Source organism: Podarcis raffonei, chromosome 5 (assembly GCF_027172205.1).
Source record: "Podarcis raffonei isolate rPodRaf1 chromosome 5, rPodRaf1.pri, whole genome shotgun sequence".
Classification (NCBI taxonomy): Eukaryota; Metazoa; Chordata; class Lepidosauria; order Squamata; family Lacertidae; genus Podarcis; species Podarcis raffonei.
The window spans coordinates 46,464,444-46,479,559 of record NC_070606.1 but is presented as its reverse complement, the minus strand read 5'-3'; the positions used below and the strand labels follow the sequence as shown (position 1 = coordinate 46,479,559).

Genomic DNA, 15,116 nt, shown 5'->3' with positions numbered 1-15,116 from the left:
GATGAAGGACAAAAAGTGATAACAGCTGGGAGCAGCTCCTGCTTGAAATCATGGAGGTGTTATCAGTCGCTGTCAACAAGACTGAGCTAGATGGACCAGCGGTCTGATATGTTAATGTTTCAACAGGCAGATATAAACCTGCGGCATTCTCTCAAACACCTGGCAGGAGGGCAACAAGCAGTGCACTATCTAAGAAACTTTAGGACTATTCCTTGGGAACTGAAGCCAGCACATTAAAGCCTTGGGGAAGAGGGGAACAGAACTATGCAGGAGACTTGCTCAAGTCACCTTAGAGAAAAGCATATCTTTGCAACAGCAGAATAAGATTCTGATCCTGCAACTGTAGTATTCACATTGCACAAAAGTAAGCAACAGTGAGTAATATTGCACTGGTAGGGAAGCTTGCTTGTTTCTTTTTAAATACAAAAAGGGGAGATATGTGCCATGAGGCTAGAAAGGAGGAGCACATAGACTTGTCGGAGACAACTATGTGCTCCCTTGCACCACTTTTTCTTTTCAAATGCCTGTATAGCATTGTGGTAGGAATGGAGAAGGCATGGAAATCATAGCTGACAGAACCAAGAAAAGAACCACAATCACAAATACAAATACACCTTAGAGTTGGGGGTCCCAAACTATTGTCCATAAACTTCACCCAGATGGTCTGTGGATTTGCAGTTGAAGATGACATATTCATCACATTAAATACAAGTATTGATTTTTGAATTGTACTTTTATTGCTTCTTTTGTTTCACATTTTGCATTTTATTATATTACAATCTGAATCCTATGGCATTCAAACTGCAATACAATGAAGTACAACATATGAGAAAAAAGAGCAATAAAAATACAATTAAGAATCATATAGCATCTAGCACAGCACATTTCAATTGCTACAACAGGCAGAAAAAATAATTAAGTGATCCACCAAGACCCTGGGCAATCTTCAAGGGGTCCATGGGGTGGAGTGTGGACAGTTTGGAAACCACTGCCTTTGAGTGCATAAGCTCACATCAAAAGATGTGGCTGAGTATTACAGATGATATTTTCCCTTACTATCCTTGCCTGGGGCCTGCAGAGCAACATATATTGCTTTCCAATATATGTTGCTAGCCTCTGCCTAAAATATACACAAAAGAAGAAAAGAACTGAGCATGCCTTTAGTAAACTGAGGAAACTTAAATATTTCCAGGAAACAAATGTTATTACTTCAAGCTAGAAATAAGCAATACTTTGACCAAAAAACCAATGGAATAACAGGTGGGGGTTGGGAACTGAATTTCAGCTGTCCAAAGTTCTTTGTAGTTTCACCTCTTTCTGCCGTAAGAGTAAAAGGATGAAAGTCATGGAATCCACTCCTAATAATGATTTATATACAGTACTCAGAGGAATGGTTGTTTGAAATTTAAAGCTTTGTTCTGATTTATCCCAAACTAATTATAAAAAGCAGACCTCAGCACTAGTGGGCCTTGCCAGGATGTAAGAGCACCAAACGCCAATGCCAAGCCTGGATGTGGTGACCTTACTATAATATTACTATTATCTGTCATTTTACATATGATGAGACGTCTTTTGAATATAGTTAATGAGACCTGAGCTTAACCATATCATCAAGGCTTTTTTACTTAAATCCTTAGGAAAAGACGGTGCTATAATGTTCCATAAAACTGTCTGTATCTGTTGCCATGGGTTCTTTCAGAAGGAAGAGCAGGACAGAAATGTTATGAATAAATAATAATAGAATACCATGTGACTGTTGAAATAAATCACTTTACCATTTTAAAAAGGTGAGAATTGGACCATGCAATACAAGGCAAACAAGTCCTTATATTTCACCAAAAACAGGGATATTAAGAAGCCGGTGGAATCCTGTAAAGAGGGTTAAAATATTTCTCCCATATTACTGCTAAGGAGTACATGTCAGCAAAGCCTGAAGAACTGTGTTTCCTTTTCTTTCACTACAACTTGGAGTGGACTCTTGACCAAGGTACACACTACCTTGTGCAGGGGAGGAAAACCTGTTGACCTTTATTTCCATGCCTTATAGCAGATGGGATACATTTGCCTTTTTCACACTGAAATTGCCCTAAGCAACTGGGATCTCCACACAGTTCTCGGTTTCCATAGTTACCTGCATCTCTGCTAATGTCAACAAGATGAAAGATTATCTGTTATGGGAGTTTTACTTGTTCAATTTTACAACTCGTATCAGTTCAGATTGCATACTGTATTAACTCTTTCCCAGATCATGCTCAAGAATTAAAGGCATTCAAAGTTTCTCCAATATATGGAAATCAGGATTGAAAATGTGATTAATTAATTCAGAATGGGAAGTCAAAGCTACCGGAGACTGTAATTCACCTTATTCTGAACACTAAGCAAAACAAGGAACATTCGTCCTTTGGTCCAGGGCTACATGCCAGTGGAAGGTGTGGCTACTCCACCCTCTCGCATGCACACACACATCTTCCTTGTTGTTGTTGTTTAGTCGTTTAGTCGTGTCCGACTCTTCGTGACCCCATGGACCAGAGCACGCCAGGCACCTCTGTCCTCCACTGCCTCCCGCAGTTTGGTCAAACTCATGCTGGTAACCTCGAAAACACTATCCAACCATCCACATCTTCCTAAGGTAAGCTAAATGAATTAGCTGACAGGGAGAGGCAGGTGTCTTACTGCCCCCCTCATCAAATGATCGATCTGATAGTGAGGGGGCAATTTGCATCAGGGCTGGGCGGAGAGGTTCAAACCTCTCTGCCCTCTGTCGTACCATGTCTACTTTAAATTTTCTTTTCTGTATTGCTGTCACCAATGTTGTTGAAGTCTTGGGGGATTGCATCAGGCTACTGGGCTACAGGTAAGCCATCTCTATTCTAGAGCTTCCTAAAGAATCCATTTCTACACTAAAATCACTATAGCTTTCCAGATTGTATTAGCCATATTAAAAACAAGTTTTTTAAAAAACAATGGACTCAATGACGTGGTACGAGTGTTTATGGAGTCGAGTCAACTTACCAATTTTGAGGGCAGCTGTCAACCATCCATGAGAACAAATAAAAAGAATAAAATACATTTCTTTGATACTATGTAAATATTGTTTGCTAACCTTTCAACAGGATCCCTAAGCATAACAATCAGCTTTGCATTTGGCTGGAAGGCATGGATGAAGTCCTGTATTAAGAATGGAGGCTCCCCTTCTGTACTGTTGTCATAGAAGAAAATCCAAGCGTTGTTGTCCCACATTGTCGAAGCACTCGCCTCTCCTAGGAATGACAAAAAGCTGCAGATCAGTGTCACTCTAGATGACTGGCTCATTCTGAGCACTGTTGTAAATGCACTGCAGGACCAGAACATTAAATGAAATATGCTAGGTCACTTCCTATTCTTGGCTATGGCAGCCAAAAATACACTTCTTAATAGTTGAGGGAGTTGGGTATGTCTTGGGCGGAGACTGAAAGGAAATACAATTGAGATTCCTGCATTCTAGGGGGTTGGATTGGATGATCCTCGGGATCTCTTCCAACTCTACATTTCTATGATCTTCAAATATCTGAAGGGCTACCACATGGAAGAGGGCGCAAGCTTATTTTCCACTGTTTCTGAGGGTAGGGCCCAAGCCAATGGTTTCAAATTACAAGAAAGGTGATTCTGACTAATCATTAGGAAGAACTTTCTGACAGTAGGAGCTATTCAATAGTGGAACAGACAACTTGAAAGGTAATGGACGCTCTTTCAAAGGAGGTTTTTAAACAAAGGTTGGATGGCCTTCTGTCACAGATTCTTTAGCTATTATTTCTGCATTTCAGGGGGTTAGATTAGATAACCCCTTGACTTCCCATCCAACTCAGAAATTCCATGATTCTATTGTTTCATCATCTTTCTCCCCCACCCCATAGCACCACAACACGAATTAATGTTTGTGAGGAGGAATCCATATTTAACCCATGATGAATTAAATGCTGCTGCATTTATATATCAAATGAGAACAGCACATTCCAAAATATACCAATTTTTCATAGACGCTAAAAGCATACAACATATGATGAAACTGCCTAATTTCATTAAAAATGGCTCTTTAATGTCCTTAGCCAGAGATTAATGGGGGGGAAATCATGTTGTGCTTTCATAAACCATTCTGGTAAATTTATCATAATAAGGATCAAAAATAAATAAACCCTGTCTAAAATGCCTGGAGCTGCAAGGGTAATGTCTTGTGTAGGGCTTCTGAAACCTCCATGGCTTCATCTGGTAATATAATTACAACCCAATAAAGATTTGATTCAGAGATGTTTTTGATTGTAAAATTACTTTCCCTGGTAAAGTCAGAGGGATGTTTATAGTTTTAATTATATCTCTCCTTTTTAATCATTTGACGTTTAATAATGTGGCTCCCTAAGAAAATCTCAGATTTTCATATTTCCTATAGATGGATTCTTGACTAAATTGTATTTTTAACAAGGTAATAAAAAAAAGTTCATTATAATGAGCATATTAATTCAGATGATTTCCTGTAAACTTTATTAAGAAGAGGCCATGTAAACATTTTCCTTAACAAAAAGTTCAGCTCCTTGCAAAGGCAATTGCTCAAAAAAAGTACATTAGCCATTTGAATTAGCATTCTTTCCCTTACAAGAGACCGATAAAATAAAAAATGTAGCTTGTATGTGTCCTTGATAATAAAAGTCCAGAAAGAGCACTTGAGGCACAATATTTGTTTATAGAAAGAGCAGTGAACCTGCTCATATCACAACAAAATAATGAGGCCTAATAGCTTCTTGTTTTAAAAAGTCAGGATATGTCAATAATGTCATAATAACTTTCGTAGGTCACAACAGCTTAGACTTTCCCCAGTCTCAGTAGACAGTAGAATAAATTGGTCCCTTGAAGGAAATCCAACCTACCCCATCTCTTATGCCTAGCAAATGTTTATTGTCACTATATTTGGTTCCTTTATGTAACTAAACAGCAGCACAGCAGGCAGAAATTACAGGTGGAGGTTCCTATTAACACCACATCTCCATCCCATGAAAAGTTTTATTTCCTAAAGTTTCCCAAGGCATTTGTGGAGTCTGAGCAGACTTTGTTTCCGACCTGCTGATGCCACACTTGCAACTATCCTGCGCTGTCTTCCAAAAAAAACAAAGTGCTGTTGCTGAATTAGGGTGACGAGATGCAAAAGAGGAAACCTGTGCCTTTAGCATTGTGTAGAAACAGATATTTCAGCAGGTATAGCTTCTCATGCAAACTACACCACCTGAAATTGCCTCTCCTACCCAACCATTAAAGGTGCAAGGACTCTGTCCTCTTTGGCATCTGGTCAACCCTGCACTGAATGGATCCTAAGGGAAACAATAGAGCTAAAGTCCCATATACGTTATCTCATATATTCTTCCATGCCCATCAAGTTAATCAGATTACTTATTTGCTTCATATGATGTCATTTGCTGTGGTTAAATCAGTGGGACATAGTGATGGAATGCATCTAGATTTCACTAGCAAGTGAAGGTATTTTTTATTCACAAAGTTTTTGCCCGATTCTGCATGTTTGTATTTCTTTGTAGTTATTTTTTATTTTAGATGGACAGCATGTTGCATTGAACACTATATTGTTGCCAAGGTGCTATAAAGTGTTATAAATAACTCAATAATATTAATGCATTTTTAAACAGCCTCTATTTACACTGAAAACAAGGTGCAAAATTAAAGATTTATAATGCTCTTCTTTTCAGACAGATGTTTGCTCAACTTTTCATTACTAGTTGAAGGCACACTTTCATGATGCATTACCCTTTTGCCAACAGAAGTTGTTCTAATAAAATGCCTTATCCACATTTTTGCTATCGTATACTTAGCTTACATTGCTAAGATACAGAGGAGATTAGTGAACTCTTATCTTAGTACAGATAACTACTGATGTTATTAAAGCAAGTCTCATACCAGCAACATAAACCCCTATAAGCAGTAGTTTCTGTACCAATAATTATCTTGTTGAAGTCTTTTGCAGTGTCCCCCTGCAACACACTCTGAATCTGATGAGCAGCCAAGTCAAACAAGTCCAGGTAATCTTCCACTGGGTAGCGATCATGAAATCCATCCCTCAGACGAATTATCCCTGAAAGCAAAAATAAATAAATAAAGTAAGCCTGGAATCTACAGTGGTATAGTAGAGATGTTTACTGCTCTGCCTTTTGGACTATTTGGTGGAAGACCCTGTTCAAATAGCATAATCATAAATAGGATACGATAGTTATTCAATTATACTGATGGTTCAACAAGGAAGTAACATGAATAACTATTTTCTTGCATGGTAGCTGCAGCAGGAATACTGCTTGCATAGAAACAGAGCTCTCAAATAACACCTGGTATTGAATTAGTGGACACATAACGTTTGGGAATTTCTTTTAATGAAGTCAAAAGAACCAGGACAGAGACAAAATGGCAATATAGCAAACTGGATTTGATGTGATGTGGTTAAGTACCATCAAAAGAACTTATTTTCTCCAAATTATAAACTACTGCTGTGAAATGTTCTGAAATTTAAAGAACTGATTTACTCTCAGTATATCAATATTTTTCAACTTACTTTATAAAACACTATATTCTATTATTTTTTCAAGTTCTTTTTTATTGTAAAATTAACAGTAATAAAACATGTCCAAAACTCTAAATAAATAAGGATATGATAAAAAGAGTCAGAATGGTTGCATGATTAATTTCTACATAATCTATTCCATGTAGCAAGTTCTTTGTAATCTACATGTACATGAACATGAATAAATTGTTCTTATTTTTTCTTTAAGCCACCTTGAGTTCCTGTCAGGGGAAAAGGCAGCACTATAAATAAATATATAATTACAATTATACATATGTGTGCATAAATACGGACATTGATAATTGTGTATTTATTTCACATGAGTGTAAATACTATTTACATCCTGGCCACATAGTAACAGAAGCCACCTTGGTGCTTGCTAGGGAAGCTCTTAGTGACAAATCTAAATGGTGTAACCTTATGAAGAAGACCACAGGATGACATTAAATAAGGAAGTGCTAATTAGCATGGACTTAACCGTCCAGGGGTCCTTTACCTTTAACCTATGTATTATAGAACCGGCCCAGTAAGCCAGAAGCAGACAGAGCACAAGGAAGGTCCAATAAAATATTTTATTGGAAGATGCTTATAAAAGGAATCTCTTTCTAGATTATGGTTGTTTCATTATGCAGAAAAGTGCACGAGAACCATGAGTCAAAGAAAGTCTGCCTAGTATCTTCTATACTAAAGCACAGTCTGCCACTGTAGAAATGAATGAATAAGGAGATATTAATAGGTCAGAGCAAACTACAAAGACTTCAGAGCAAAGAACTGGGAAATGCAACCAAGAGAATTATGTAGAAGGCCCAGAGGATTCTGGTTTTAACCAGGTATTTATTATCATGCCAGTGTTTGTGAAGCTGCTCCAAAAAATCTAGGTCCTGGCACATCTAGGCCTGATGGTGAATAGACTGGAGGCTGCTATAAAGATGTAGACTGGGTCCTGGAGTCAGGCAAGGAAGTGAGTACCTGATTCATATTGAGCAGGCTGCAAACTTCACAGTGCTCCTGTACATAAGCATGGCATGGCCTGCATGCTTTGAATTAGTTTTTCATGGCCTCCTTCCTTTTGGATGCTGCTGGAGCAATAGCCCAAAGGACTTTATTTGTGCTGTGCCAGGCACAGTAGGCATAAAGGCCTCTTGCTTTTAGTGTATAGCAGTGATGACATCAATATACCTCAAAAGGCCTTGGAGGTCTCTGGACAGATAAAACAAGGCATGGCATGGTGGGCAACCCAAGCTGTATCAAGCTGTATCATCATTGCATTAGAATTTAGTAGTTCTTCCCAATTTTTATAGGGTGCTCTGCCCTGTCAGAACTCCAAATCCACAGCTAAATGCCAAATATTTGCAAAATATGGAAGCAAGCCTACTTATAATATAACTTGGAATTCTGGGGGAAAGTGTATTTTTTGCTATTATGTTAATGAGTTTCATGTTCTTATTTTGTGTTTTTATGTTATAAGCCACCCTGTGATCTTCAGATGAAGGGTGGTATATAACTTTAACGAAGAAGAAGCAGCAGAAGAAGGCTGGTTTATGGGTATTCTTCCATGCTGTTACATGTAACTTGTTAGCATGCCTGTGTTCCACTCAGAGTGGCATACATAGTCTTCTCGGCCAGATGGCAAAGCCCAGAGTTTCTCAGCTTTGGAGATGTACCTGCCTGGTCCTTTCAAATAATTCTAAAACAGTTGTTGTTTGCATTTGGCCTCAGAACATGGAATTTTATTTGAAATAAATTCAGAAGTTGTTTTATTGGGCCAAGTATAGAACTCGTATAAGAGACAAACCACAAAGAATATGCTTGAAAGAACACTACACACCAATTAAAATCCCTCTGAAATTAGTTCAGCTCAATTTTATTGAGTTTGCTGCTTCAACTGCCTTAGTAGAGGAAACCAGTTGTGCCAATTTAGTCCATTTCAACTAGAGGGACTTCACTCATACTTGAAGGCATTATCATATATAATCTGAAAAGCAGTGGTTTCCTATTCAAACCAATTTGCAGACAGAAGAAGCTCTGTTGTGTATTCGTTCTAAGGCTTTATCTGAAGCAGGGGGAGGGCGTACACAACTGAACCTATCCCCTGTGTGGTATAAACCTCAGGCTACTAGGCCATCTATATCACTAATCATAAGCCAGAACACTGGTGTTAAAATCCATAGAGGCTAAACTACTGAGCAGAACCAGACTGAAGTGACTACAACCAGGCTTGGCAGGGAGGGAGCTCAGTTTTCAATAATAAAAAAATAATGAAAACATATTCTCTACTACTTTGATATTTCAAGATTTGAATCCTTGCAACTCTTGAAAGCAAATAAAAATAAATCTGTTTCCTGAACTAAAAATCCTAGGAAACCCGTCAGCAGAATGGTAGCAGGGTCAGTGTCAACATCCACGGGCAGAAGCCCAAGGATTCCAGGTGCTGACGCTGGTCCTGCTTTCATTGTAATTGCTTCCAACCCTCACTCCTGCCAAACTGGCACTCAAGCAAGGTAGATATTAGAACTGTTGTCACTATGTCCTTGAATGAGCTCATCATCAGATGGGAACTAGCACTAAGTCTGTTCACCTTTCAAACCAGGCCAATACAGACTGTGGAGTCAAGCTCTGTTATAAAACACTATGCAGCTGAAGCATCTGGGCAGGCTAATCACACATGCCTGTATTCTAAGATAGCTCAGTCAGTAGAGCACGAGACTCTTAATCTCAAGGTTCGAGCCCTGTGTTGGGCAAAATATTCCTGCATTTCAGGCAGCTGGACTAGATAATCCTTGCAGTCCCTTCCAACTCTATTATTCTATGCAACTGGCACCTTTCCTCCAAGGGAAAACCCATGCAACCTGCCTTATCCTTGTGGCTGCATCATCCATATACCAGCCACAGGCCCAGCACCAGAGTTCCATGGGCAGCTGCCCATGACATGAGCCCTTTGCTTTGGGCAAATGAAAACCACTGACACTGCAGCCTTAGCAGCTGAAGCACCCAGCATATTAACTCCACAGGGACCTCACATACTAAGAGGGGGCTTAAAACAGTGGAGACTAGCAGAACTTGCTCACTAAACTTCCCTCCCTTTTATGATGCTGCTGCATATACCTGTCACTTTCAAGGTTAAGGGGTAAGAGTCCCTGGGGGCAGGAAACCAAGAGCCCGACTAAACCTGGTATTGATCAAGCCACATGGAACTGTCAAAAAGAAAAGCAGCTCTCATGTTACTGCAGGGCACTGCCTGAAATGGATTTTTAGCATCAATTCCTTTACCTAAGCCAGAGCAGGTATTTTGAAAGAACTACACAAAAAGGCAGATTTGTATAGACACCTGCTTATGACCAAACAACAAACAGTGCTACCCATACTAGGTTTTTCTAGTTGATGACAGATTATAAATTTGTGCAATGTTAAGATTTGTTCTGCACACAGCTGACAAGCAACCTGGGCATTATATAGATCAATTAATTAATATTAGGGCAGGCTATTGTTTATACCAATCCAGCTGATAGGCTTCTCTATATTAGGCTGCTGATTTGGGGGCTTGTTACGTGCACTTCCAGTGTGTATCCAAGGCAATTTGCCACAGATACAGACATTAAGGCTAGACCTATTGGTTTCCAGCATTAGGTCTACTGCTAACTAGGGATGGAGAAACTTAAAAATGAAGAGATGCTGCTTCCAAAGGAAGATTTAAGAATTCATTTCTGCAAAAACAGCTCTGTGTCAGATAAGTGTGTTTACTCACCAAACCTTTTCCTTGTCCACCAGTGAGGCTCCTTAATTGCCGAGAATCTCACATCAGGATGTAACCTGAGCCTATCATAAAGGTCTGTTGTTCCACACTTTGGCTGGCCTATGATGTAGAAATGGGGAAGGCAACGTAGCCGGTAGTGCTTCTCCTTGTAATGATACAAATGGCTCCAAAACACCTTTCTAAGGTAATCAAATATTGTCCGAAAACGTTTGGAATATAACGCATATGAGTTTGTAGCATAAGGATCCCTAGTAGTATTTCCTTTGTATTCTTCATACCAACAAGGATTCTTGCTGTTTGGAAGAAACTTGTTAGGAATTACAGAGAACATCTGCAAAACAGAGAATAAAAGCTCTCATTAAGGCAGGAAACAAAGAACATGGTAGCACTTCTGGTTATGATAATCCTATTGTTTACACATTCCAGACATTTTAATGTTCCGATAGCCTATGCTGTTGCACAGATATAAGACCAGGAGGATATGTAGAGCTGGCAGAGAAGAGGAATATATTTGTAAAGCCCAGCTCTTAAACACAAAAAGAAGTGATATGGTTATCTAAACCTAAATATTGCATCTATGCAGACTTCCATAGATAGAATTGTATTTTAAGAAATTAATTCCTAGAGCAGATGGAATTCATCTATGTATAACAAAATTATAATGCATCAACAGAAGGAATAATTTGAGAAAAGCAGCACACACTACATAACACAGCAATTCTCTACAAAAGCTTCTGCATAGCAACCACTCTATTAAATATGAGGGGGGGTTGGGAACCTTTTATAGCTCAAGGGACTTCTGGGACCCACATGCCAGTGTTGGGTGGTACCAGAAGCAAAAGTAGATGGAGCAACAAATGTGAATTTTACCATTGTACAGTAGGCTAGTTTCTATACACATTCACACACACACTCTCTCTCTCTCATCCATCCAGACAAGCAAACAGCATTATGAAAGTTCAAGGATGCATTTCCTGCAGGGAAAGGGATTCAAGAAGGGTGCAAACCAGGACTGGTGGGGCGTGGGGCTAGAAAAGGGATGTAGGAGGGACAGGCAGAGTGACATGAATGCTGCATTGAGATCATACACCCCTAGACTACAATCAGAAGGGCCAACAGGATTTTCTGGGTCCAGTATACTGTATATGGATTGGCCACATTGACCTACTCACAAAAGAGACAACAGATTTGTATACATTCTCCGTGATAAAATGTCTGACAGCTAGAATGTGAGTATCTTTCCCCATACTTGCACTTAATCTGTTGAATTTTTGCATTCCACAAAGCTTTCTCCAATGCTAACCCAAAAGCGAATCCTAGGCTGAAATCATGTACTACTTTTACCTGGGAATAATCCCCATTAAATATGAAGAGACTTATTTCTGTGTAGACACTGTACAGTACTTCATTGTACCTGTAAGTTAACTGCAGAGTGAATTCTTAATGAGAGTCTGGTCTTTAGTTCCTGCACAGTAGGAGACATATGGAAGACTATTTGCAACAGTTTTCACATTTTGCTTTTGCCATTTCTGCTTTTCATCTTGTTTTAGCATGGGCAACTGAGAACAGAAGACCTGATGCTACAGTTGTAGAAACTGTCACCCTGAGCTATATCTGTAATGAGTTTGCACAACGATTCACACACTGCTTCCAACATGGTCATATCCCTGCACAAACATAAAAGAAACACCACATAATGTTCTATAGTATCATCAAGCATTCTGCCACCTGGGCGTCTGACTTCACACAGGTCACTTTCATGTTGCTTCCACTATAGCATCCTACAGAAATAACTGGACCTAGTAAAGATACAAGTTTATGTTGTATAGGTTTATGATACTACTGGACAGTATACCAGTGGTTTCAATAATAGTCATAGATTAATTTATTGGATGAATTATAGGGTAAAGGAAAACCAAGGTGAATTTTCAGAGTCAAAGCAATAACAGAAATCCTTGGGAGATCACAAAGTGACTCTTGTGGTTTATATGGAACTAATTCAGAGATGTATGGAGTGGTTGGGGACATAGGAATCTTCCTTATACCAAATCAGACCATTTTTTCATCTAGCTCGCTTCTGTCTCTACTGACTGACCGCAGGTCTCCAGGATTTCAATTCCCAGGCAATCACTCACAATAACACTAGTTCAATGCTTATCTAAGTGAACCAAAGAGGTACAGATTGAGCTTCACTTGATATCGCATAGGAAGGATATAGTTCACCAATATTAATAGTGAACCTAAACAGTCACACCTAAGAAAGTATCTCAGCTTGGTATTGTGAACACTGGAAAACCTGGCTGAAGGTTATTGAAATGTGCAAGTCCAATAAGATTAAGCAAACTGGAAGATATGCATGCAAGGAAATAATAATTAGGAAACACTGGTTTAAATGAAGATGAAATACACAGATCAAATTAATGTTCAGGTTTAGTTAATAAAACTGTACCACTTTCATTGTGAAGAAACACTGACTTCTAGTTGTTTAACATAAATTCTATACCTTCCTGAAATCCCTCAGATTTTAGCATTTTAGAGTCCTAAAAGTCTAAGGAGTAGATTGTGCTTCAAAGTGTTCATATGGACCTTTAAGCGTGTCTCCATCCAATAATTTTCTCTTCCCACATACTCCCAAACATCTGCTAACACTCTACATTCCTGAGCATCTACAAACTGCATATAAGAAACCTCCTTGGAAGAATTAGACTTATCTAGATAAAGTATTCTTAGAACTTTCTGTGTTCACTCTCTTCAGGTCTGATTTACCAATAGCAGTGGCAACCACATCTCTGTTTCCTGTACACCAGTAAAATTATGAGAAAGCATGTAGTGATAAGCCAGTTTTCATGTCTGGTATTTATATAGCAGCAATTGCACAAATTAGATGCATGCAAGGAGGAAATCTTAAAATCTCTTTCCGTGATGGGCTTTGTCGACATGAAAAGAGCTTTTAAGTTCTCATACTTGTTTACTAGGCTCTGGGAGGCTCCGTCAAGATTCCATGGGGCCATATGAAATCTCATGAGATTCCATGGAAGCTCCCAGAGCCTGCATGAGACCTTCCCACAACCCAGTAAGCCTGGTTTCATGGAGGGCCAGGCCCACATGCAACACCAGCTTCAGAATGGTAGGAAGCGTCACACTGGGGCAGTTTTGGGATTTTTCTGACTATACGCAATTTTGGCTTTACTCGCAATCCTCCAGAACGGACCTGTGCAACTTGTGAGTCTATTGTATATACAATTGATAAAAATCACTTCATTTAAGGGTCTGATCCGACCAGCAGAATGTCTATGATCATCCAGCTACAGTAACTACCTCACTGTTTGATCTGATCTTCCCATATTTCCAGAGGAAACATAGAAAGCACCACAGTGGCTTTCCCTAGGCTCCAACATGTGTGTTCCAGCTTCTGAGACTATCTATTGTTCTCAATCATATCTACTACTGGGTCATATCAAAAGCATGAATGAAGAGATATACACCTATACAACTGATAGGGAGTTCCAACACCTTGCTAAATGTCAATGTTAACCTAAACTGAAGTGCATCTGCCTTGATTCCTCAGTGAGTGTTAACTTAAGAGTGCATTGGCTTATAATGGCATCACTGTGTTGGTGTTGAATAGATACTACAGAGAGTAATGGTCAAGGTTACCATTTTTTAATAAATAGTTCTCCCTCTTGTATACTCACATGCATCTCTTGTTTCTTCAAATCTTCTAAGTCTGGAAGATGTCTAGTTATAAACTCAATGTTTGTAGTAATGGTGTCAATAATTACTTTAATGCTTGGATAATCCTTTGCATATGAAATATTCATTTTAGATGTTTGGTAATGGTCTTTCATATCACAGAAGCTCTCATTGTCCATTAAGTTTGAACTGCTAGTAAAAGCTCCATATCGTAGTGCTGGCTGCATCAGCAAGAGGCCACGTTTAGCTCCAGTCAGTATATAGGATGCCATCACTAGCATCATTATTAATAATCCAAACATTAAACTGCATAGTTTTCCTTTCTTCAAGCAAAACAATCCAGTCCAGCTTTCACTGTGATAAGTCCTTACTTCTAGCACTGCAAGCAAGTTCATCTGTTTGCTATCCACGTGCAACAGAACTTTATTTTTATCTCTGCACAGAGAAGGACACTCTTTAATATTGTGAGTTGGCCGCTGGCACTTGAAACACTGTCTGTGCAAGTCATTTGATAACAATGCTATGCAACGTTGAATGCAATGCTTCATATTAGTACCATTAAAGAATTGGTGTAAGGAGCCATTTCAAATGGATGAAAGTCACTTTCTACAAGCAATCAAGAAACTTTGTCAAATCAGTATATATATTTTTTAAAAAATCAGACTAACCAAAATAGATGGCAACTACTGAAAATAATATGGCAATGTATTAGAAGCACATTATACTTGATCTGGACATACAAAATTTTCTTTTTAAGTTGATGATGATGAGTTCAGGTTTTTCCCATTGAACAAAAAGAGGAGAGTGGGATTTCACTATACAGAGTGAAGAGACACAAAAAACAAAAGGAGCTCATTGTCCTTTCATCAAAATTAAACAAATTTAGGTATGTGAGAGAATAGATTCTTCTTGAGATTTAAATATATTCCTTTAAAATGTAGGTTCCAAGACAGAGAAATGATCTGGAGTTCTTCATTTTTATAATCACTTCAGAGGATTCTGTTGTGTAACCTAGAAGAGAACAAAGAGAAAACGTGAATGAAATTATCTGTCCAGAAGTCAGATCAAAGTGTTACTCAC

The 15,116-nt window shown here is 38.8% G+C and overlaps 1 protein-coding gene across 1 annotated transcript in view; it reads right to left on the bottom strand.

The window, feature by feature from the left end:
- Window positions 1–15,116, bottom strand: part of CHST15 (carbohydrate sulfotransferase 15) — a 71,341-nt gene that overhangs the window by 10,763 nt on the left and 45,462 nt on the right. The window contains exons 2-5 of the mRNA XM_053388960.1: window positions 14,039–15,047; window positions 10,335–10,674; window positions 5,972–6,109; window positions 3,104–3,260 (exon numbers count right to left, since the gene is read on the bottom strand). Coding sequence (XP_053244935.1) covers window positions 3,104–3,260; window positions 5,972–6,109; window positions 10,335–10,674; window positions 14,039–14,584 — 1,181 coding nt within the window. The 5' untranslated portion in view covers window positions 14,585–15,047. The remainder of the gene's footprint in view (window positions 1–3,103; window positions 3,261–5,971; window positions 6,110–10,334; window positions 10,675–14,038; window positions 15,048–15,116) is intronic.